Genomic DNA, 22,456 nt, shown 5'->3' with positions numbered 1-22,456 from the left:
ACAACTAAATTTGTTTTCCACTTTTTGCAAACCCATGGCTTAAATATTCAATTGATGGATGATCATAACTAGATTTGGAGATTGGCATGTACCGAGAGGGTTCGATTCTTCATTTGGTTGCTATTCAAAGATAAACTCAACACAAATGGAAATAGAATGAAGTGACAAATATTAATCAAGCTTTTTGCTTGAGCTGCATGGATGGTAATGAGTCGACTTTACATTTATTCAAAGATTGCTACTTTGCAAAACAAGTTTGGAGTTGTTGGCTCTTACTACGTACAAATGAGTCAACCTTTTTTAATCTTGATATTAAGGAGTGGGTATTTCTTAATTGTTCTAGTAAAGTTGTTTGAGTTGATAACGTGTCTTAGAGTATTTAGGTTTCCTTGATCTTATGGTTCGTTTGGAAGAGTCAAAATAACTACATTTTTCAGCATGTTGTTGACTCCCGAAGCCGAGTATAGAATGGTGCAAGAATGATGGCCAAAGAGGTTGGAAGAGCATTGCAAAAGAAAAGTCTCACTACTCGGGTGGCTTGATGGGTTAAGTGGCAACCACCAGATATGGGTTACTTCATTCTTAATACAAATAGGGTTGTCAAGTCTGGTTCGGGATGTGCTTCTACGAGTGGACTCATATGTAATAGTAAGGGAGAATGGATTGGCGGATTTTGTATCCAACATTGGTGCAATGAATAGTTTGATGGTGAAACCATGGTGTATTAAAGTAGGTCTTCTTTCGGCAAAATCCATGGATCTAAACCAAGTTCTTATGGAATTTGATGCTGCTTTGGTTCTGCAATTCTTGAAGACAAGTGTGGAAACTTCTCATACACACTCTACTCTCATTCAAGATCCTATTTCATTAACTCAGGAAGAATGGGCTAAAGATATCTTCCATATCCTTAGAAAAGGGAATGAATGTGTTGATTTTCTTGCTAATTTATCTCAAAACTGTAGATTTGGGACTACGGTGCTGAATACTCCTTTTCTAGACCTTATTCTTCTCTTGAGAATGATAAATTGGAAGTACATTTTATATAAATGTAAGTAGATCGTTTTTCTACATCTTGTGTACCAAAAAAAAAAAATTAGCTTAGAAAATTATCTAAAATTTTGCCAAAAGTGTTAAAGAATTTAGAAAAGATTTTAATATTAAATGGTTTTTATTTAATTTTAAGAAAAATAATAAAAGATAATGATAGCATAAAACTACAAATTTGTAAAGAATATAAAAAGGAATAAAAAGAGAAAAAAGTTTTATCTATTATGAAATAAATCTAAAAGAACAACTATAAGAGAAATATAAAAACAAGTATTTAGAGGGAGTAAAGATCTTATTCAAATGTGTATTTACAAATAAAGGGGCCTATTTATAGGCTAATAACCCTTTATCTAGATTGAATTTACAAGATGAAAATAATATTAAAGGATTAAATGGATGGATTAAATCTTAAGGTTGATCCAATCTAATTTACACCAAAAACTAGATATAAATAACATAAATGGATATTCACAAAAATATTCATAACACTCCCCCTTGAATATCCATTGTATTAAGAATATGTCTCGTTAAAACCTTAATAGGAAAAAATCTCATGGGAAAAACATCTAAGTGAAGGAAAAAAAAGTACATAATATTTTCAAGAATACGTTTTTGAAATACTGCCTTATTAAAAACCTTATCAAGAAAAACTTAGTGGAAAAAACTTTGATAAAGGAAAAGAGTACAGTGTATATTTTACTCCCCTTAATTACCGCATTATAGAGATCTTTAAAATGATGCATTCCAATCTTTTACACAAACTTTTCAAATGTTGCAGTAAGAAGGGCTTTGGCAAATAAATATGCTAGATTGTCACTTTACTGAATTTGTTGAACACTAATTTCACTCTTTTCTTGGAGATCATGAGTAAAGAAGAATTTTTGACGAACTGTGTGTTGTCCTATTGCCTTTAATGTCTCTTTCCTTTAACTATGTCATGCAATCAATATTATTCTCATATAACGCTATTGAAATTTCCTTCTTGGTTGACAAGCCACACATTTCTCAAATATGTTGAGTTATAGATCTTAACCATACACATTCACAACTTGCCTCATGAGTTACTAAAATTTCTGCATGGTTAGAAAAAGTAGCAACTATAGTTTGTTTTATAGAACGTCATGAAATAGCCATACCTCCATATGTGAACAAGAACCTATCTAGGATCAAGCTTTGTGTGGAATAGATAAATATCTTGCACTTGCATAACCAATTAAATTTTATTTTGATGCATTTGAATAATATAAGTCTATATCTATTTTTCCACAAAGATATCAAAGTATATCTTTAATTCTATTCCAATACTTAGAGTTGGAGAATAACTATATCTGGCTAATAAATTCACAATAATTTATATATCAAGTCATATATTGCTAGCAAGATACATTAGTACTCCAATTTCAATAAGATACAGTACTTCAGGAATAAAAGGTTCTTTATTATCCTCACGAGGTCGGAAATGGTCTTTTTTTCACATCTAATGACCTTACGACCGTTGGTGAACTCAATGGATATGCTTTCTCCACACAAAATCGTTTTAGCATTTTTGCTATATATTTAGATTGATGGATAAAAATTCTATTTGTCAAGTGTTCAATCTAAAGACCCAAACAAAACTTTATTTTTCTAAGGTTTTTCATCTCAAACTCTTTCTTCAAGTAATCCACGACTTGTGGTAACTTTTCAGAAGTTTCAATAATGTTCAAGTCATCAACATAAATAGCAATTATAATAAATTCATATCTAAATCCTTTTATAAAATATGAGGGCATATAGAATTATTTCTATATCCTTTTTTCAACAATATTCACTAAGGCGATTATACCGTATGTGTCTGGATTGCTTTAATTCATATAAAAATTTATTTAATTTGATTGAATAAATTTTTCAAGAACTCAAATTTTGTGTTTCAGGCAACTTAAATCTTTTAGAGATTTCCATATAGATATCGTTATCAAGTGAGCCATATAAATAGGTTGTAGTTACATTCATTAGACACATTTCAATCTTCTTATATCTTGTCAGACTAGTTAATATAGAATTGTAATTACATCCACCATAGAGAATATATCACTTCATATTTAATACTAAATCTTTGGGTAAAACCTTGTGCAACAAGTCGTGCTTTATGTCTTATAATCTCAATTCTCTCATTTCATATTCGCACAAATACTCATTTATATTTCATTAGTTTAACACTATTTGGTGTACAGACTACAGGTTCAAAAAATTTATGTTTTGTAAATAAATTCAATTCCTCCTTAATTGCGTCTTTCCTCATTAGCCAATTATTTATGTGTTACATTCTTTAGTAAATATAAATTCAAGATCCTTGTTTTTCTTTCATAATATTGAGCTTTATATTATATACAAAATATCGTCGATGTTTATTTACCGATTCCATCTTTTTCTATTATGACATAATTTATTGAGATCTCTTTATTTTCACTAATTTCAGGTACTTGAATTTCTTTTGAAACGTTTATCAATTATGTCAGGGTTCTCTTCCAAAGTTTCTACTTCCTTTTTTTTTTTTTACCATCTTGAATATTTGCTCCTTTTCTTTTTTTGAAGTTTTTATTTTTAAAACCGATTGGTCTCCACGCTTCTGGTGTGCCTTGTCTTAGGGACATTAATATTAATAGGAGTATTTGTGGCTAGTATATAAGATTCAATTATTCCCTTTAGGTCAGTAAATACGTCTAGCAACTGATTTACTATATTTTGCAAAAGAATTATCTTTTGAACTTCAAATTCATATTGATTTATGCGATGATTAAAACTAGATAATAATAATTTATTCTAAAAATTTTCTTTTGCAGCTACTTATTTTTCTCCCCCTAATGTTGGGAAAATTGTTTCATCAATATGACAATTGACAAACTTTGTTATGAATAAATCTCCTATTGATAATTCTAAATATTTAATTACAAATGGAGATTTGTATCTAACATATATTCCTAACCTCCTTTTAGAACCCATCTTTATGAGTTATAGTGGAGCAATTGAAACATATACCACACATCCAAAAATTCTTAGATGAAAAATATTTGGTTCTTGACTATAAACCAATTGTATAAGGAGAATTTATAATTACTCATTTAGCTTGATGCATACAAATGCTGATGCATCCAAAATGGCATGCCCCCAAGTAGACATTGAGAGTTTAAATTTCATAAGTAATGGCCTTCCAATTAGTTGGAAGTGTTTAATAAACGATTCTGTTAGACCGTTTTGTGTGTGAACATAAGCAACAGATTGTTCAATAGTTATTCTAACTAATATGCAATATTAAAGGCTTGAGATGTAAATTCACCAATATTGTCAAGACAAATAATCTTGATTACATAACTAGGAAAATGTACTTGCAAACGAATGGTTGCAAATGCCAAATTACAAGCTGATAATAAGCACGCATGTGACCATCTAGTTGATTCATCAATTACAACTGTAAAATATCTAAATGGTTCACATAGTGGATATATGAATCCACATATAACCTAGAATATTATTCAAAAAGTAGGAAATTCAGCCCAAACTTTAGCTAGTGATAGTCTTATAATTTATTTACTTTCAGAGCAAGCAACACACAAAAATTCATTAGATTGAAAATTGTTCTGGTTTTCAATGAATAATCATATAAATTTTCAATCATTTTTTTTTTGCATCATTATTGATCTGAGATGGTTCAACTGGTCATGCTAAATATTAAAATCATTAGTAAACTTCTGGTTTACTATGGGTTTCTAATATTTATATAGTTTAATTCAAAGAACAAATCGAGTAAAATTTTTTTTTCAACATACACTTTCGACCTGAGATAATAGATGTAATATGGAGGTATTAAGTGTCTCTTTCATTCGTTGTCTCAATATGATATCTATAAGAAGAATATCTTTAAAACTTAATAAACTTCTTTGAGATTTAATAGAAAATAATACATCCTCTATTACTTTATTCCCCAAGATAGTAAAAAATTAGCTCTTTTGGAGCTTTCAATTAATCTGATACTACCAGATATTAAATTGACATTGGTTTTTTTTTTTGTTGTCAAGTAAGAAAAATATTTCTTGTCTTTAAATACAGTATGTGTTATAGCAATGTCGACTAAACATATATTTACATCATAGATCTTGGAACCAACAATATGAATATCTATATATTTTTTTAATAAAACAAAATATATACAATAAGAAACTTACAAGTTAACATAAAAGAATATTAAATATAGAATTAAAACACATAATAAGAACATATCATTTAAATATAATAAAAGCATATTAAAGCATCTTCAAAATATAGTTATACTAAAATATACTAATCACTATTAAGTTCATTCTCAGATATTTCTATTACCAATCAAACGGTCAATTCCTTTTTCAGAACAAGAAAATCAATAATGGATATTTCTATTACCAATCATATAATCAATTCCTCTTTCACGGTGGACAAATATCTTGATGTGCTATATCAACTTGGCCATGATTAAAATCATCACAAGATGTTGTAGTTTTCGATGATGCTTGATAAAATTCAAGACGTACAACAAGTACGTGACCAATGGTCTTTCTTGCCTCATCAATGACAATATGTTTTCTACATTCCTTTTATCATTTTTTTTTATTTTTATCTTTTCATTATTCATCCATTTTTGGTGTATTGAAAGTATTCATCTACTTGTGGTAGGTTACAAGTATACATCCACTTTTGTTGGTTGATCCACATATGATAGGTTATCCATTTCTGGTGGATTATCCATTTTTTAGTGAGTTAAGGCAGCCATCCACTTTTTATGGTAAAATAATCTATCAACTTCTAGTGGTAAAATTATTCTTAGATTTTGATGATAAAATTATCTATCCACTTTTGATGGTAAAATTATAATTAAAATAGTGATAGTGTAAATTATTATGATCATCATAATTTTAAATGATGTTGCATTCACTTCAAGGAATGGATGAATTCATGATTATGACTATAATTATTAAATGATGTCTCATTCATTTCAAAGAATGGACGAAGGAATAGATGGATTTATAATTTTTTTATTAGTAGCTCATTTGTCACATTCACATCAGGGAATGAACATTCATAATTTTTCATTAATAGTTATATAATAGAAAATTCACTTTCCAATCAAGAAACAAAATATAATATATACAACATGATAGTAAAATTCATTTTAAGGTTGATTTTTAGGGAATGAAAATATTAAAGAGATATCAAGTCACTTATTAGATTTTTTAAAGTCAGAAATCAAAACCCAATCATTGAAATCCTTTTGAAGCTTGAAGATGATGAAAACATAATAATTCTAATACTAAAGAGATTAAAGAATCGTGCTGATAATGTGTTATGGAATAAATCCGAAAGAACAATTATAAGAGAAATATAAAAATTAATATTTAGAGGGCGTAAGAAGATCTTATTCAAATGTGTATTTACAAATGAAGTGAAAGGGCCCATTTATAAGCTAATAACCCTTTATCTAGATTGAATTTACAAGATAAAGATAATACTAAGGGATTAGATGGATGGATTAAATCCTAAAGTTGATCCAATGTAATTTACATCCAAAACTAAATATAGATAACATAAATGAATATTCACAAAAATATTCATAACATTATCCAAATATTTTTTACATATTGAAAATAATCCAATGACGAAGTCTTTCCAGGGAAATAAATGATTTTCTTGAGTACTCTTAAGCTGAATAGGTTCTTCTTAATGTTTATCAAAAGTGTTAGAAAAACTTAAGAAAAGTTTCTAATATTTAAATAATACTAAAAAAGAAAAACTAAAATAATTAAGGAAATTATAATCTAACCTACTTACATACCTTCTCTACATCTAACACTTATTCATGATATTTTATCAATTTGAAAAGGTATTTTCGATTTTTCATTTTTTTCTCCTTTCTTCCTAACTTCAGTTCCTTCAGAATAGGCAATGTTTGACACCTAGCTCCTTTTCTACTCACACACCAAATTTTAAAAGCTTTCGAGTTCCTTCTGATATTACATGTTGGAATTAATGCATCAATAGTCACATTAGAATGGCCAATGTTTGAGACTCTTCGATTGAACCCAGCAGCACCTTTTCTGCTCCCACACCAAATTTTTAAAGGTTTCAAAATTTTGGCTCATTTAGGAGATGGTTGTTGAGATCTCCCCTGTCTTTGGGTTTTTTTTTTTTAATTCTTGCAGTCACGACCTGGTACTCCCTTCGAGCTCGTGACAACCGTCACGATGTCCCGATAGACATTCATTACCCAACATGCCAACCGAAACCTCGTAAGGCTTAATATCAGTTTTCGCACCTCCCCTGTGAGCAATAATTACTATACATCATATTTTAAAAGATTATAAGCTATTTCCAAATTGAAACAATAAAAAAATAAAAAAAATATTTTCTGTCTCATAAGGGCATTTTAGTCATTTTTTTCAAAAATTTTGAAACTTGCTGAAAATATAACACATGGGGGAAAATACACATTTCATAACTAAAAACAAGTTTTTATGTCTAAAACATTCATTTAGAGTGAAATCGTGACTAATAGAATAAAATATTCCATTTTCTTATAAAACAATATTTACAAAACATTACGTGAATAATTTTTACAGTGTAAAAGCAAAATAAATTCATATATACGGTAACACAGATAACCAGAGTATGTAATTTAATTTATAATAACGTGTGGGTCCTCGAATGACCAAAGGTAACAAAGGCTGTGGACCTATAATTTCTGAGGAGGCGAGTCCAATAATAACCCTCGACGTAATCAACTATTTACTGACTGTCCTGAGCCTAGAATGAGTGAAAATGAGGGTGGTGAGTTTATATAAACTCAGTGAATAAACAAACATCATCTAAAATATCTAAAGTCAGGTAAATGGAGACAACTTAAAATAGTTTATCGTACTATGATTCATAACGTTTCAAACTCATTTCAACTAAATAAAATAAATTTATTTCACTCAAATAATCAACATGGCTTATGAATGTCTTAAAAACTTGGCTCGTGCCAAAACTCATTCTCGGGGGTACCTTGATCAGAGGCATCCAACCGAGTTCGCCAAGGTTGTTAAAGAAAAGACATATATCCATAAATCATATTTGTATCTTTTAAAACATAGTCGTTCCTTGGCGTTGGCTGAGTTCACCCTCACGTGGTGGTTTGACGTGAAATGAACTCCAAAGCTTTACCTCACGAGATACCCCTGCGCCTATCGTATCGAGGTAAAATATAATCGGGTTTACCGTGCCCCTCTCTACTAGGCTAGTCCACGGAAACCCACCACTGCAGTGACTAATCAATATCCCACCAAATCAATAAAAGTTTCGACAGCATGACATGGCAATTATATTATTACCCAGCCTAATAAGGCAAAAAAAACAGTTCATATAATTTCAACACGATTTCCAATTCAGCCATTCATGCCAATATCACCATAAGCCATTCAATTCAAACCATAAATTTACAACACAATCAAACAGTCTCTAATTACTCAATTTCTGAAATCATCATTCAATTTCAAAATGATTTATAAAACTCATTTCAGTTAATCACATTTTACTTATAAAACATAAAGATTTACCATTTAAACTCATTTTTCTATAAAATCACAAAAACGAATAAAAACTACTTTAAATAATTAAGACAATAATAAGGTTACTCACAAATATCGAGAATCAAGGTACTCCTAATCCCGGTCTTCGGGTACAATCTCCTTACCCTTTTCGAAAGTTTCACCACCTAGACATAATGCACAACAAGCAATTTACTATATTTGTGCTAAACCGTTATAAAACTAATTTAGGCTCTATATGAATGCATGAAATGGGATGTGAAATGTTCAGATTATTATCTAAATACGGTGTTCTACGTAGGTTCAATTGTGTATAGGGCTGAAATGGTATTGACCTAATTCACACTATAAGCCGGTTAATTGGCCAAAATATCCAATTCAACTCCAAATAAATTCATTTCACTTCCAATACTCCAAATCATCAAATATAAGCTAGATAACATGAATTATAGCAAAATCATCCTCAACATTTTCTCTTGAAAAAATTCGGCCATGGAGGGTTCATGAATAATATGTGGTTTTTCATGCTTGATTTTTATACTTTACATCATAAAACAACTAAAAATACCTAAATAGCATGAAATTCATCAAAGTCCATTTTCCAATTTCTCTCTTGAAAAATTCAGCAAATGGGTGTGGATGAAGGGCATGAACTTTCTTGCTTGTTTTCTATGCTAAACATCACCAAACAACTAAAAACACTAGAATAACATGAAATCTAGCTAAATCTGTCACGACCCGGAACTCCCATCGAGCCCGTGACAACCGCCGTGACGTCTCGATAGGCACTTATTACCCCAAATGCCGATCGAAACCCCGTAAGGCTTAGCATCAGCTTCTGCATCTCCCCAGTGAGCGACAGTTATTAAATCTCACATTTCAAAAAAAATCATAAGTCATTTTCAAATCAAAAAAATAAAATATTACTTTTTGGCTCACAAGGGCATTTTCGTCATTTTTCTTCGAAAATACCGAAACTCGCCAAAAACATGGTGTAAAAGCTAAATATATTCATACATACTTTAAATCAAATAACTGAAGAATAAAATTACTTTTACAGTGACACGTGGGCCCCCAACTGACTAAGAAAATGTAGGGTTACAAACCCTTACTTTCTAGGATGCAGCTCCGAAATTTACTTCTTGATGCAATTGACAGTCTACTGCCTATTCTGAGCCTGAAAAATGTATAGAAAGAAGGGATGAGATTATAAAATCCCAGTGAGTAGACAAACATCATCAAAATAATCTAAAGTCGAGTAATAGGAGACAATTAAAATAATTCATCCCAATCCATATAAATAATTGGATTTCATCCAATTACTCAATATGGCTTATGCACTTTTCAAAAACTTGGCCCTTGCCAAAAATCCATTCTCGGGGATACCCGGCGAAGGCATCTTACCGAGACCGCTAAGGCTGTTTATTGTCACACACACAAACACATTTCACCTCTGACAACACAGCCGTTCATCGGCGTTGGCTAAGTCCCAGTTTCACGTGGTGGCCAGCGTGAAGTGTACTCAAATCCTACATCGGGAGTTATCCTACGCGCCTCTCCAATCGAGGTAAGCTCAATAATTGAGAACCGTGCCCCTCTAATTAGGTTGGCCCACGGAACCCCCGTCACTGCAGTGCCCAATTTATAATCTACCAATCAATAAAATCACAATAGTATGACATGACTCACTTAACACATTCAAGGCAAATCAAAGCAGTTCACATATTCTTGAAATCATAAAAATAACCAGTCATACCCACATTTATCATAAGCCATTTAATGTAAAATCATAGATAAACAATACAATCATAGTATAGGTCTCCAATTACTCTATTTTTGAAATCATTATTAAATTTGTAAAAATTTTATAAAATTATTTTATAAAATCTCATTTTCCCATAAAATACAATAATTTTCCAATTAAACTATTTTTTCATAAAATCACACAATTAAATAAATCTACTCTAGATAATTAAGACGATAGTAAGTTTACTCACTGTTCTAGGAGTCGATATACTCCTATTTTCAGTCCGCGGGTACAATCCTTTACCCTTATCTAATGGCTCACCACCTAGCCATAATCCATGGCACATATTTCAATTAAATTGTGTCTAACAGTCATAAGCTATTTCAGGCTCGATATATATGCATGATATGAAATGAAAAATGCACAGGTAGCCATCTAGACCCGGTATTGATCTAAGTCGATTTTTCATCCAATAAATTGGCCAATGCGTCCAATTTCATTCCAACTTTCTCCATTTCTTTTCCAATCCCTCAATTCACCAAGCACAACTAATTAACACACAATTAGGCAAATTTATCTTCACTTTTCTTCTTGGAACTTTCGGCCATTGAAGGTTCATGGGGAAAATGGATTCTTTTCTTGTTGTTTTGTTTCTAAACATGTTTAACTAACTCTAAACACCAACATAACTCAAAATCAAACAATTCCAACATCTTTCTCTCTCCATACCCATTTTGATCAGCCATAATTTTATCATGAAAACATGTAATTTAACCATGAAAATTAAGAAAAAATGCATGGGTAAGGTAAATCACTAGCAAAATCAAAGAAATTTTACCTTTGCTTGATCAAATCCTTGAATTCCAACACTTTCTCTTTGATTTTTCCCACCTAGGGTTTGTCCTTCCTCGGTTTCTCTTCTCTTCTGGTTTGGCTGATCACTGTGGGAGAAATGGGCTGATTTTTTACCTTTTTATAAAAAAATAATAAAATAATAAAAACATGACACATGGCATTTCTTTATTGGCTCAAATTTTAAATATTTGACTTTTAATTCTTTAATTCTCCACCACACATTTCTCATGTTTATCCATTTCCATGATGAATAAAATCCCTTGGTCTTGACAAGTGTTGGGGTGAAAATTTACCGATTTGCCCCTAGGGTGGTAAAATTACCATTTCACCCTTATACTCCAAATTATACCGAAATTAAAATTTTTCACTTCTAAATTTCAAATCATACTCCAATAAGTCAAATGGATCAAAAAAAATCTTTTCTAAAAATTTCCATTTTGTCCCCAAGTGGCAAATGACCATTTTACCCCTAGATAGTGAAAATTTCAGTTTGACTCCAAATTGATCCTCGAACTCCGAATTACCATTTTGAGTCATCCATGAACTGTGAAACTCTTAATTTCACCTTAAAATTCCTATTTGAACTAGTTTGAGGCTTAATTGACTCAATGGTACCATTAGGGGTAATATCGTCTTTTAACGATTCCTCGAACTTTTCTAAATCTGCAAACATTCTATTGAGCATGTAAATGACGTCATAATTATTTTATAGAACAAGGTTTGACAAAATCCAAGATCAAAACCCCTCCCCCCATGTCCGGCCAACAAAGGTATCTTCATGCAAACTTGATTCTCAACCATGGAAAATGAAAAAGAATGCATAGGAAAGGTAGATCACAAGCTAAAATCAAGACATTTTACCTTTACTTTCTTAATTCCTTGAAATCCACCAATTTTCCCTTGAATCTTTGCTCACTAGGGTTTGTTCTCTTCTTTTTTCTCTTTGTTCTTGTCTTAGCCGACCATGAAGAATGAAATAAGAGAGGTTTGTGCTGGTTTTTTTTTTTTAAGGAAATATTAAAATAACTAAAGCTTGCCATGTGTCACCTTTTAATTGGTCCATTTTTAAACTTAATAATTAAGCATTCTCCCACCACCACATAAAATATCTCAATTATCCAAAGTATAATAGGTAAAATTCAAGGGCTTGACAAGTGTCATGGTGGTGCAAAATTTCAAAAATTTCAATTTTGCCACCATAGACACGTAAAATGACCCTTTTACCCTTATGCTAAAAAAAATGTCGAAATTAAAATTTTTCACTTCTCAAGCTCAAATTATGTTCCAATAGTCAAACTTGATCAAAATTTCATCCACCATTCCAATTTTGCCCTCGGGTAGCAAAATGACTATTTTACCCCTACGTTATGAAAATTCCAATTTAACTCTAAATCAATCCTTGAACTCCAAATCACCATATTAAGTGATTCTAAGGTTCAATAACTCTTGAATGTATCTTAAAATCTCTATTTGAACTAGTTCAAGGCTTAAATCAACTTAATTGTACCATTAGGTACAATATCGTCTTTTAACGATTTCTGAGCTATTCAAGTATGTAAACATTCTATCAAGTACCTATACAATATGGCAAATATATTATAAAGCTGGGATTGACACTTGCACTCCTTTCCTACGTGCCCCTCCCTTTTTGTATTCCTTATTTTGTTTTCTATTTTGAGCTTTTGTCTAAATTCTCTACATCTGGAAATTGTTTTTCTGGTCTGAAGGTATTGGTTCAAAATCACAAGTGGAGGATTTGAGGCATAAAGATCATTCCGGTGTTATTAGGTGTGTGTGAATATGGTTTACAATGCCAATACTTTGCTATTGTGGATTTTTTGTCCAATTCCAATGTTTGCTGCCTCAATGATTATGGCGGTGAGTTTGCATATGCTTGACAGAAATGTAACCCATTACATAAGTTTGAACTAGCAATTCCATCTTGAATTGATTTTAGCATAACTTCCAACAATTCAAAACAGCAACATTTTCTACTTATGTTTAGGATCTTTTCGTGGCTAGCTTGAATAAAATCATGTGCAACTGTTGTATTTATCCGCATATCTTAAGAATCCAAGTTTTGACCATCTTCCCATGCATCGTTATAAACGAAATCCAAGTTTAACGTCACTATATCCTTTACATTGAATGTTTGGTCTAAATACTTGGCCTAAAACTTCTTTAGTTTTTTGCATTGCAGGTTCAATGTTCAACACAAGAGATGCAGAAAACTCTAAAAATAGTTTTGGAGGTGCTGTGGGGGCAAAAGGGCATTATACAATTGACTCTAACCACACGTGGGTGACATGCAAGGGTAGTTGATGTGGAATTAAAATGGGGATGGGGATGTCAAATATTAGGTAATTTTTTTTTCACTTTTTTGTGGTCTTTTCAATGTAGTGTTTGTCTCCTATGTTTATTTCTTCCTTTATTTGCTTTATTTATCTACTTCCATTCTTTACTTCTTCTCTTTGTTTACTTCGGTTTTTCCGTAGCATATGAAAAATAAGTTTCAGTATCTTACTTGTGGTTTTATTTTTTAAGCTTTGACATTTTGAAGGGCAATCACTTAAAAAGGGGTATAATTCCAGTTTCCAAAGGTAGTGTAATTGAAGAGTGTTGGCACATGCTTAGATGTGTTCTGAGTTTGTAGTTGAATTTGGAACATTATTATCCTTTCACTAACACTTTTGACTTTTGAAACTAAATGTGCTATTCCTTATGAATAATTGAACTTTGTTTTTTTTTTTATGCTGGTTTTTTTTAGAGATCACAAAATAATATCATATCTTGCTTGTTGTCTTATTTTTGAAGCTCGGACATAATGTATTGGATGCTCTTGGTTTTGCATCTAAAGTTACAGCATGTTTAGTGACATAAATATTCTTTGTGCTCACATTAAATTCTATTCATTTGAACAGATTTCAGAATCTTTCATCATCATATTGTTCAAACCCTTATATATTGTTTTTGATTAAAGCTACAACATAACTTTTTCATTTAATTTGCTTTAGTTATTTGTGTTGGGTACTTTTCTGAGTTTGATAATATACATTTATGATATTTTCTCAATCATAATGTTGCTGTTTCTATTTTTGAGAGTTTGTTGCTAGTTTCTATATTAGATAATCTATTCACTCTTTTCCTTTGAACTAATTAATTTTTTTTTGTTCTTTCCATCTTTTTAATTGAAGAAAATAATTACTTGATAGCGATAGACATGTGAAAGAGTGTTGCAAAAGGTTCAAATATGTTATCCAAATTCATTTCCCTTTCTTTATTCATCCTTTTTTGTAAAAGATTTGAAAAGGTCAAAGAAAATCGATATATTGATGGCTCTCTTCTTCCAGATTTGCTCAATTTTTTTTTTATTCAGAAACTCACCTTTATACTCACCTGCCATCATGTAAACGATTATAGTCATTTTTTTATGGGAAACTTTCAATTTTCATTTTTATTGTAGCAAAGGCATAGGAAAAAAGAACAACTTTTTTCTTTAACACATGTTATGTCTTATCTATTGCATTATAATTTGTTTTCATTGCTGATTATTCATCAAAGATCAATAGCAAAATAATCTCTCTGCATATTCTTATCATATTTTTTTTTATCTTAAATGGACCATCTCTTATTTAATATTTCTTGCAACGCTAAACATGGACGAGACAAACATGGCTGAAGATCTATAATCACTGGTGTGACATGAGTTTTTGTTGCTTCATAAACGCCATGTTACTTGCTTGATGCTGTCCAAAAATTGATGTTGCATATTTTGAAACGATTTGTACATATCAAAGTTTGTCTTATTTTTTGGACAATAAAGCATTCAATTGTTCATCACCATACATTAAACAACTTTTATATATTTTGTAATGTATGATATTATTATAATAAACTCCTACCTAACCTATTCCATAGCTACTTCATAATCAAATGATTTTACTATTTCGAATAATCTACATACAAAATGATCTTTAAATTATATATCAATTAATAACTCCAGCAGCATAGCGTGGGTTGATAATTAGTTAGGGGTTATTCTTTAAAGCTAAAATTAAATAACAAATGATGTTTTGATATAGTTCTTCAAACAAGCGTAACGGAATGCTAATAATTCTTCGCATGTAATTGTATGCCTAAATTCAATTTTGTTTCGTAGATTAAAACTTATTTTTTCTAATGAATTTAACTCAAGTTTAAGATATCATTAGAAAAAATAAATTCAAATTAAGTGGTCAATTAAATTTAGACAAAAAAATTGATGTCGATTCCCTTTTTCTAGTTGATCAGTCGAGCTCTCGGATTCAAATGTTACGATTTATATATACACCTCATTCATTTCCAAAGGTGGAGGGAATGGGGCTAGTAGGGCTCATGCCCACTCAAAAGTTTTAAAATTTTTATAATATACTTTTATTTTTTAAAAATTTTATAATTTTATCTTTACAATAATTTTTTTGTTCAGTAAAATGCCCTACAACAATTAGTTAACAACTAATTTTAATAAACTTAGAGATTAAATAACATCTATTGCACTATGATTATTCCCCAAATCTCACTTCCCAAGACCACACAACCACTCATTTTCTGTTCTATTTTTTTTTTACCAAATAGAAATAGAAAGTTATTTTTTTTCGTACACTCTTTTGCTTGCTATCAGTATTTTTTGTATAAAAAACTTTTAGTCAGTAATTTGTTAAGGACGAGAATCATAATCGAATGTCAAATGATTTTCATAAAACTTCGTTAATCATTCATATTGAAAAAAAATCATTCGTGATTTTAGTATTGATTCAATGATAGATGTTTTTAATTTTATAAAAAACTATTGAGTTCAATTAAATATGTCAAATCTTAGCATATAATAATTATTAAAAAATATATTTGTTTTACATTTAAATAACATGTAATTAGAATTATTTGTATAATTTTCATATAAATTTTTTTATTTAAATTATTTTATATTTTTATCAAACATTGACAGTTTTATAAACATCGTTTTCATCCTACAACGTAAAATCCTTGCTGCGTTGTTCATTTCTATAACAATATATAAATTCAGAAAAAGATTCTTTTTCTGATAACATTTTTTTATTTTCTTTCTCCCCTTTCTATTTCGTTTTTTTGTCTCGATCTTGCCCTCGAAGCGTAGTTCTCTCCTCTCTCTCCAGCAAAATTAATCAAATAAAAAAATTGAATTAAAAAAAAAGGCCACGTCGTCGTTTCGCACAACTCAAACATAAAAGGCCAGGTGTCAACATCATAATTGCCAGGTTTCAATCGCCTAGCCGGAATGATTACTTGATGGGTTGATGGTATTGATTTCCCCTTCTACGGGGTTTAGCAGTTGCTTAAGTTAAACCCTGTCTCGGACCAACCAAACTGGTGGCCATGGCAAGGCCTTGTTGGCGTAAAATCAAAACGACATGTCGTTTTCAGCTGTCTCGTCACCTTTGTTCTTCAACATCTCTCCCTTCCCGTCCACTTTCCTCTCCCCGAAGGGTAGTCGTCACCGGTATTACATCTCGCTCCACTACCATTTCTTTGCTTACAAAAAATTTTCAGTTTTGGTAAAGACTTTGTTTTCGCATTTTTGGTTCTTGGGTTTCAGGGCTTGGCATGGTGACCCCACTTGGCTGCGGGGTAGAAACAACATGGAAACATTTGATAGAAGGCAAGTGTGGGATTAGGGCACTAACCCCAGACGATCTAAAGATGAATGCTTTTGATAGAGAAACTCAGATGCTTACCTTTGATCAGTTAACTTCTAGAGTTGCTGCAATTGTGCCATGTGGAACTAACCCTGGTGAATTCAATGAGGACCTTTGGCTTAATTCTAAAGTAATCCTCTTTTTTTTTTTTTTCTGATTTTGGTTGATGACCCATTAATTGTACTGTGTTGTTTGTTGCTTTGTGATGTGGCATTCTGAAGTGGGTTGAGGTTTTGGCTTGTGTGTTGAATTACAGAAGGAATAAATTTTGTGTTTTAAAAGTAGGATTTGGGCCTGCCTCTCAAAAAAAAAAAAATAGTAGAAATTGGGTGCGTGCATTGATGTTAAGTTTTTAGTTTTTAGAACTCTAAGGAACAATTTCTTAAGTAAATATTGAAGTGGATATGACATTACCTTGAATGGTACTGATTCATGCAAATACTTGCTTAGTTACTGGCCAAGCAAGAAAGTTCGGCAATTAAAGATATGGAGATGGTAAAACATTGATTTCGTTGCAATTACGAAGGATGTTTTAGTTTGCAAGCTGTTTTGGGCGTTGAATATGACTTGACTATTTTCCACACTATCTGCTTGCGAAGAGGTTTCCTTCGTACCTTGTTGTGATTGTTCCAAAGTTTCGACATCTGAGAATTCCAAGTTGTTTTATTTTTTTTAAATTGATGTGCATTGTCTAACCTGATACTGGATTAGTTATTTATGCTAATGAAGATTAATTTTGAGTCTTCGTTTATGTAAGACAAGTAAATGTCTGATGGAATTTTCTAATTCTCTGCATGCTACAATCAATGATACTTGTTGTTCAGGAACATCGATCAATTGCAAGATTTATAAGCTATGCATTATGTGCTGCTGATGAAGCTTTAAAAGATGCAAAATGGGTACCCACTGAGCAAGAGCAGAAGGAAAGAACGGTGAGCACTTATAAATTGGTGATAATATTCAATATATAGATCTTCTTTAGTTTCTGTTTAGTAACTTGTTCTTTATTAACTTGTGGGTAACCAGGGAGTCTCTATAGGTGGTGGGACTGGAAGTATCAGTGATATATTGGATGCAGCACAAATGATTTGTGAGAAGGTTGGTTTCTTGCTTGTATTTTGTCGTCATGATCATTAGTATTTCTATTGTCATCCTAGCTCATAGGGTCATCATCATTACTTTCCTCATGTCAGCTATGGGCTGGAACATGAACTACTTGGCTATGGAAAGAGTTATGACAAGTGAAATCTCTGCTCTTTTAATACAGCGTCTTCGTCGACTAAGTCCATTTTTCATTCCAAGGATTCTAATCAACATGGCATCTGGTCATGTGAGCATGAAATATGGATTCCAGGTGTGTATATGCATTTTTCTACATATGATATGCTTATGGCCTTATAATGATCCAAACCTAGTCAAGGAACAAGATTTCCTTTTAATGCCCATTACTGTTGTGATTAGAATGGAGCTTCGTGTCCACAATTTTTCTAGTTTGTCTGTCAGGTCATTTCTGGGAAACAAAAAGCTTGAGCTTGAATAAAATTTAAGTAATTCTAAAATTGATTGATTTAGTTGACAATGAGTTTGATTAATCTACCATTGTCATGCATGATGATTATGTAGGGGTCATTGTCCTTAGTAAGCAGTTGACTGCTGTATCATAATTCTGTTATGATTTTGTAACAAAAATAAAGGTATTCTTAAAATTAAAGTTGTTGTTGCATGTCTAGTCACCCTTTTGAATATAGGGACCAAACCATGCTGCAGTGACTGCTTGTGCGACTGGGGCACATTCTATTGGTGATGCTATGAGGATGGTTCAATTTGGAGATGCTGACGTTATGGTTGCTGGGGGCACAGAGTCCAGTATTGATGCTTTATCAATAGCTGGATTTTGCAGGTAATTGATAAAAATTTAGTTTCAGTTTTTTTTTTTTGCTGTTATATTTTTTTTTTGGCTATTGAAAATTTTGATAGAAATTCAGGAGGGTATGAAAGATTATGGAGGGCCAATATGCAGAACAGTACGAGGCAGAAACTTTTTTATAGAAATGTCATTTCTCCTTGTCAGTGGATCCGTAACTAGAGATATTCTCATGTTCGATTAAGTAAAGCTTCTAAATTTGATCGAATTGTTACAGCAGGAATGGATCTGTGAAATATTGTATCTAGATGGCCAAAATGTGACAATAGTAAATTGATTGTTGCGGTATTTTGAAAATTAATGCCTGATAAGACTCTCTTCAGTTCTCATTGGTTAAGTCGGACCATGATGTAAAATAGTAGGATGGCTTAGCCCGTTATGCTCATTGATTTCATCTGCTGTTATGGATTTACATAAACTCTGTCAACATTCCACAATGCATTTATGGATATTTGAAAATTAGACTTCTTATATTAAAAAATAATAATAGAAGAGAGACTTCTAATGCAAGACTTTGAGACATGTGTGTAAGCAATTAGGCATTAAATTCAGTTGGATACTTCTTTGTCTGACAGAAGGTCTCCTGGGGAGTAGGGGAGTTATTAACCCCTTTTTTTTTCCCTTTAGAATGCTGTAGTACTTTGTTTTACTCATTTCATATTCTACTTAGCTGATAACAATTACTATTTTCAATTCCAGGGCTAGAGCTTTGACTACAAATTACAATTCTTCCCCCGTAGAAGCTTCACGACCTTTTGACTGTGGTCGGGATGGGTTTGTGTGAGTAAAGTTTGGCTGGTTAATTGTGCCTAGCTCATTGATTGCCATTGTTTCTTATTTTCTATTATCTAACTTATCATACTTTTTGAGCCCAGGATAGGTGAAGGTTCTGGTGTCTTGGTATTAGAGGTAATTGAGCTGTAGATTTCTCTTCCATATTTCAATTTCAAACCCCGTCCCCTTGTTATTGGCTGTAATCTTTGCCGTTGTTTTGTAATGGTTTTTTATGCTCCTTTGCTATGAAGGAACTTGAGCATGCAAAAAGACGAGGAGCAAAAATTTATGCAGAGATTTGTGGATATGGGATGTCAGGTTGTTTTCAAACTGAAAGTATTCTACAATAGTGTTGGTAGTAATATTTAAAAATCATTGTTTTCTGAACCCAAATAGTGACCTTTAGGTGATGCATATCACATTACTCAACCGCATACTGATGGAAGAGGTGCCATTTTGGCCATGACACGTGCCTTGAAACAAGTAATATTCTTTTTTCTTTTGGATAAGCCAAGTAAGTAGTATTCACAACTACTTTTGACTTTGGATGTGTTCAATCCAGTTTAGCACTATAACATTCTCAAGGGGGTTGCTGCATCCCAGGGGTCATTTCTAAGGATGAAATACAGGATAGTTGCAGTTTAACTTCTTATGTTTATGTTCATATCTCCTGGGCTTGGCTGCATGTTAGGCAGCAATGCAACTTATATGTGGTTGCATCTGATATAACCTTGCTTGAGAGCTATGTGCTTGAAAATGTAGAAAAATCTGTTGGTGGACCTTAATGATTTCATGGCCATAAGGAGCAGCAGTTCAGCTTCTAGAGTTTTTTAGTAGTTGGTTCACTTGTTTAATTAGTTCCTTTGTCGCTTGATCCTGTGGATACCCTGAAAATATGCCTACTATCCCTCATACATAACAGAAGATTGTGCTTTTTCGTATGCTTACTTATCATGCCCTCGCAGTCTGGTCTGCATCCTAATCAAGTGGATTATGTGAATGCTCATGCTACTTCTACGCCTTTGGGTAAAAACCTTCTGAACCTCTAAGTTGCTTTCTATGATGTTTTAATTTGGAATTGAAACTGGTTTGCATGTGGTTTACATCCCTTGAACCTCTTTAGGTGATGCAATTGAAGCCAATGCAATCAAATCCACATTTGCTGACCATGCAGCGTCAGGTGCTTTGGCCTTTTCCTCCACGAAGGTAAAATTCAGTATTTCTGACCAGATTGGCTTTTAAGATATCTAGGTGAACAATGTTTACTTGGCACATCTTTTGTCCCATAAATTTTGCATGATTAAGTGTTTTAGACAAAATGACACTTGATTACTTATTTATGCATCAATATTCAAACCTGACTAGATAATTTGAAATTGGCTGATTTCAGTCTGGTGTCCTTTTTACTTGTTTCATTAATGTCCACAAATTAGAAAGGAATAAAGTACCATGGAGATGATGTAAAGTTTAAAAGAGACAAAATTCTGTCCATGAAATAATATCTTAGGTGATTTCTGCTAGCTGCTACTTGCATTTTCAATAAAACTCTGTGCAACTCTACCTAAGGAGATTTCTTTGCTTGTGAGTTCAAATCTGCGAGACAGCAACTTGTCCTATGCATTTTCTTGCCCTTACAAAAAGGTGTGAGGGAAAAAGGGAGGAAGTGAATTAGGGAGAAAAAGGAAAAGCTATATTGCCTTTTCCAGTGCTGTGCCATGCCACGTCACTGATTTCAATAAGTTTTCTTTTCCTGCTAATAGCTTTCATCTACTTATCAACCATTTCCCCCATTAAAACTGCTACAATCACCATATATTCAGGGTGCTGTTGGTCATCTTCTTGGTGCAGCTGGGGCTGTTGAAGCAATTTTTACTGTTTTAGCCATACACCATGTAAGTATTTCTGTTCAGCTGCTCCTGAATGATTTAGATGAAAGCATCTTTCAAACACTTATCAGTTGGACATAGCTTTTCAGAAAGTATGTGACAAGATTATAATAGGAATTCTCACTTGTATGAACCAATTTGAGTCCTGTCTATGTATTTTTCCTTCAGTATGTGGACTAATTAATGGTGCCAACTATTCTCCTCTTCTCTGGAAATATTCTGTTTAGTACACTTGAGAAAGTTTGAAACTATACTAAATGGTGATTGTGGTGTCTTATTGCAGGGAACTGCACCTTTGACACTTAATGTCACTAAGCCAGATCCCATATTTAACAATGCTTTCACGCCTTTGACTGCTTCAAAGGAAATGCCAGTTAGAGCTGCATTGTCCAATTCTTTTGGTTTTGGAGGAACAAATGCATGTTTACTTTTTGCTTCCCCCTCCTAGAACAGATTGATGGGTCAAACTTTCTTGTTTTGGGGTATTGGGTGCCGGTTCTTTGGTTGGTTGCTTTGGCACCTTTCAGAATCACAAATCTAAGATATGAAGCGAAATGGTTGGGTCATTGTGGTAGAATCTTGTTTATTTTCTTGTTCTATTATTTTATTGGTAATAGTAAACTGCAGAGGAAAATGGCATTATGTGATTGTAGAGAAATTTTGAGCTTCAGATTCTTTAAGATCGATTATCAGCGAGAGCTATTGCTGCTATAGAGCAGAGAAAGATGTCATGATGGTTCTCTTTGGACCATGATCTGTCGGATGTATGATATCATCTGATTAATGGCTTGGAAGTGTAAAATCATGAAAGATACAAAGAGCCAAGGGATCTTCTCCGTAAGACTTGTGAGATCTTGGGTTGTAGTCAGGTGTCTCAGTGACAAGATTGTTCTGCTGGATGCGTACAGGTGTCACTGATT

General features: G+C 32.3%; 1 protein-coding gene across 3 annotated transcripts; it reads left to right on the top strand.

Annotated features, from left to right (window-relative positions):
* The first annotated feature begins 16,503 nt into the window (after window positions 1-16,503).
* On the top strand, window positions 16,504-22,206 carry LOC18612406 (Beta-ketoacyl synthase). 3 transcript variants are annotated; one of them, XM_018119173.2, is made up of 14 exons: window positions 16,514-16,756; window positions 16,853-17,082; window positions 17,777-17,884; window positions 17,979-18,050; window positions 18,220-18,306; window positions 18,701-18,852; window positions 19,576-19,656; window positions 19,752-19,785; window positions 19,902-19,968; window positions 20,057-20,133; window positions 20,616-20,676; window positions 20,774-20,856; window positions 21,471-21,542; window positions 21,820-22,206. In XM_018119173.2, exons 1-14 carry the CDS (start codon window positions 16,633-16,635, stop codon window positions 21,982-21,984), a joined length of 1,413 nt encoding a protein of 470 aa, XP_017974662.2. In that variant the 5' UTR covers window positions 16,514-16,632; the 3' UTR covers window positions 21,985-22,206. The 3 variants fall into 3 exon arrangements, with proteins under 3 accessions (XP_088659263.1, XP_017974662.2, XP_088659262.1); XM_088803136.1 differs by lacking the exon at window positions 16,514-16,756 and having other exon boundaries at window positions 16,842-17,082; XM_088803137.1 differs by lacking the exons at window positions 20,616-20,676; window positions 20,774-20,856; window positions 21,471-21,542; window positions 21,820-22,206 and adding an exon at window positions 20,213-20,574 and having other exon boundaries at window positions 16,504-16,756.
* Window positions 22,207-22,456: the final 250 nt, after the last annotated feature.

The sequence above is a fragment of the Theobroma cacao genome, chromosome 1 (genome assembly GCF_053813885.1).
Source record: "Theobroma cacao isolate CCN51 chromosome 1, ASM5381388v1, whole genome shotgun sequence".
Lineage (NCBI taxonomy): Eukaryota > Viridiplantae > Streptophyta > Magnoliopsida > Malvales > Malvaceae > Theobroma > Theobroma cacao.
The sequence above is the reverse complement of the archived record's forward strand: the minus strand, read 5'-3'. Positions and strand labels throughout refer to the sequence as shown.

Coding starts and splice junctions, on each gene's coding strand:
- LOC18612406 (XM_018119173.2), top strand. CDS start 16,633: ATGGCAAGGCCTTGTTGGCGTAAAATCAAAACGACATGTCGTTTTCAG. Junction 19,657..19,751: donor TGTGGTCGGGATGGGTTTGT/GTGAGTAAAGTT, acceptor TTTTGAGCCCAG/GATAGGTGAAGGTTCTGGTG. Junction 20,857..21,470: donor TGGCCTTTTCCTCCACGAAG/GTAAAATTCAGT, acceptor CCATATATTCAG/GGTGCTGTTGGTCATCTTCT.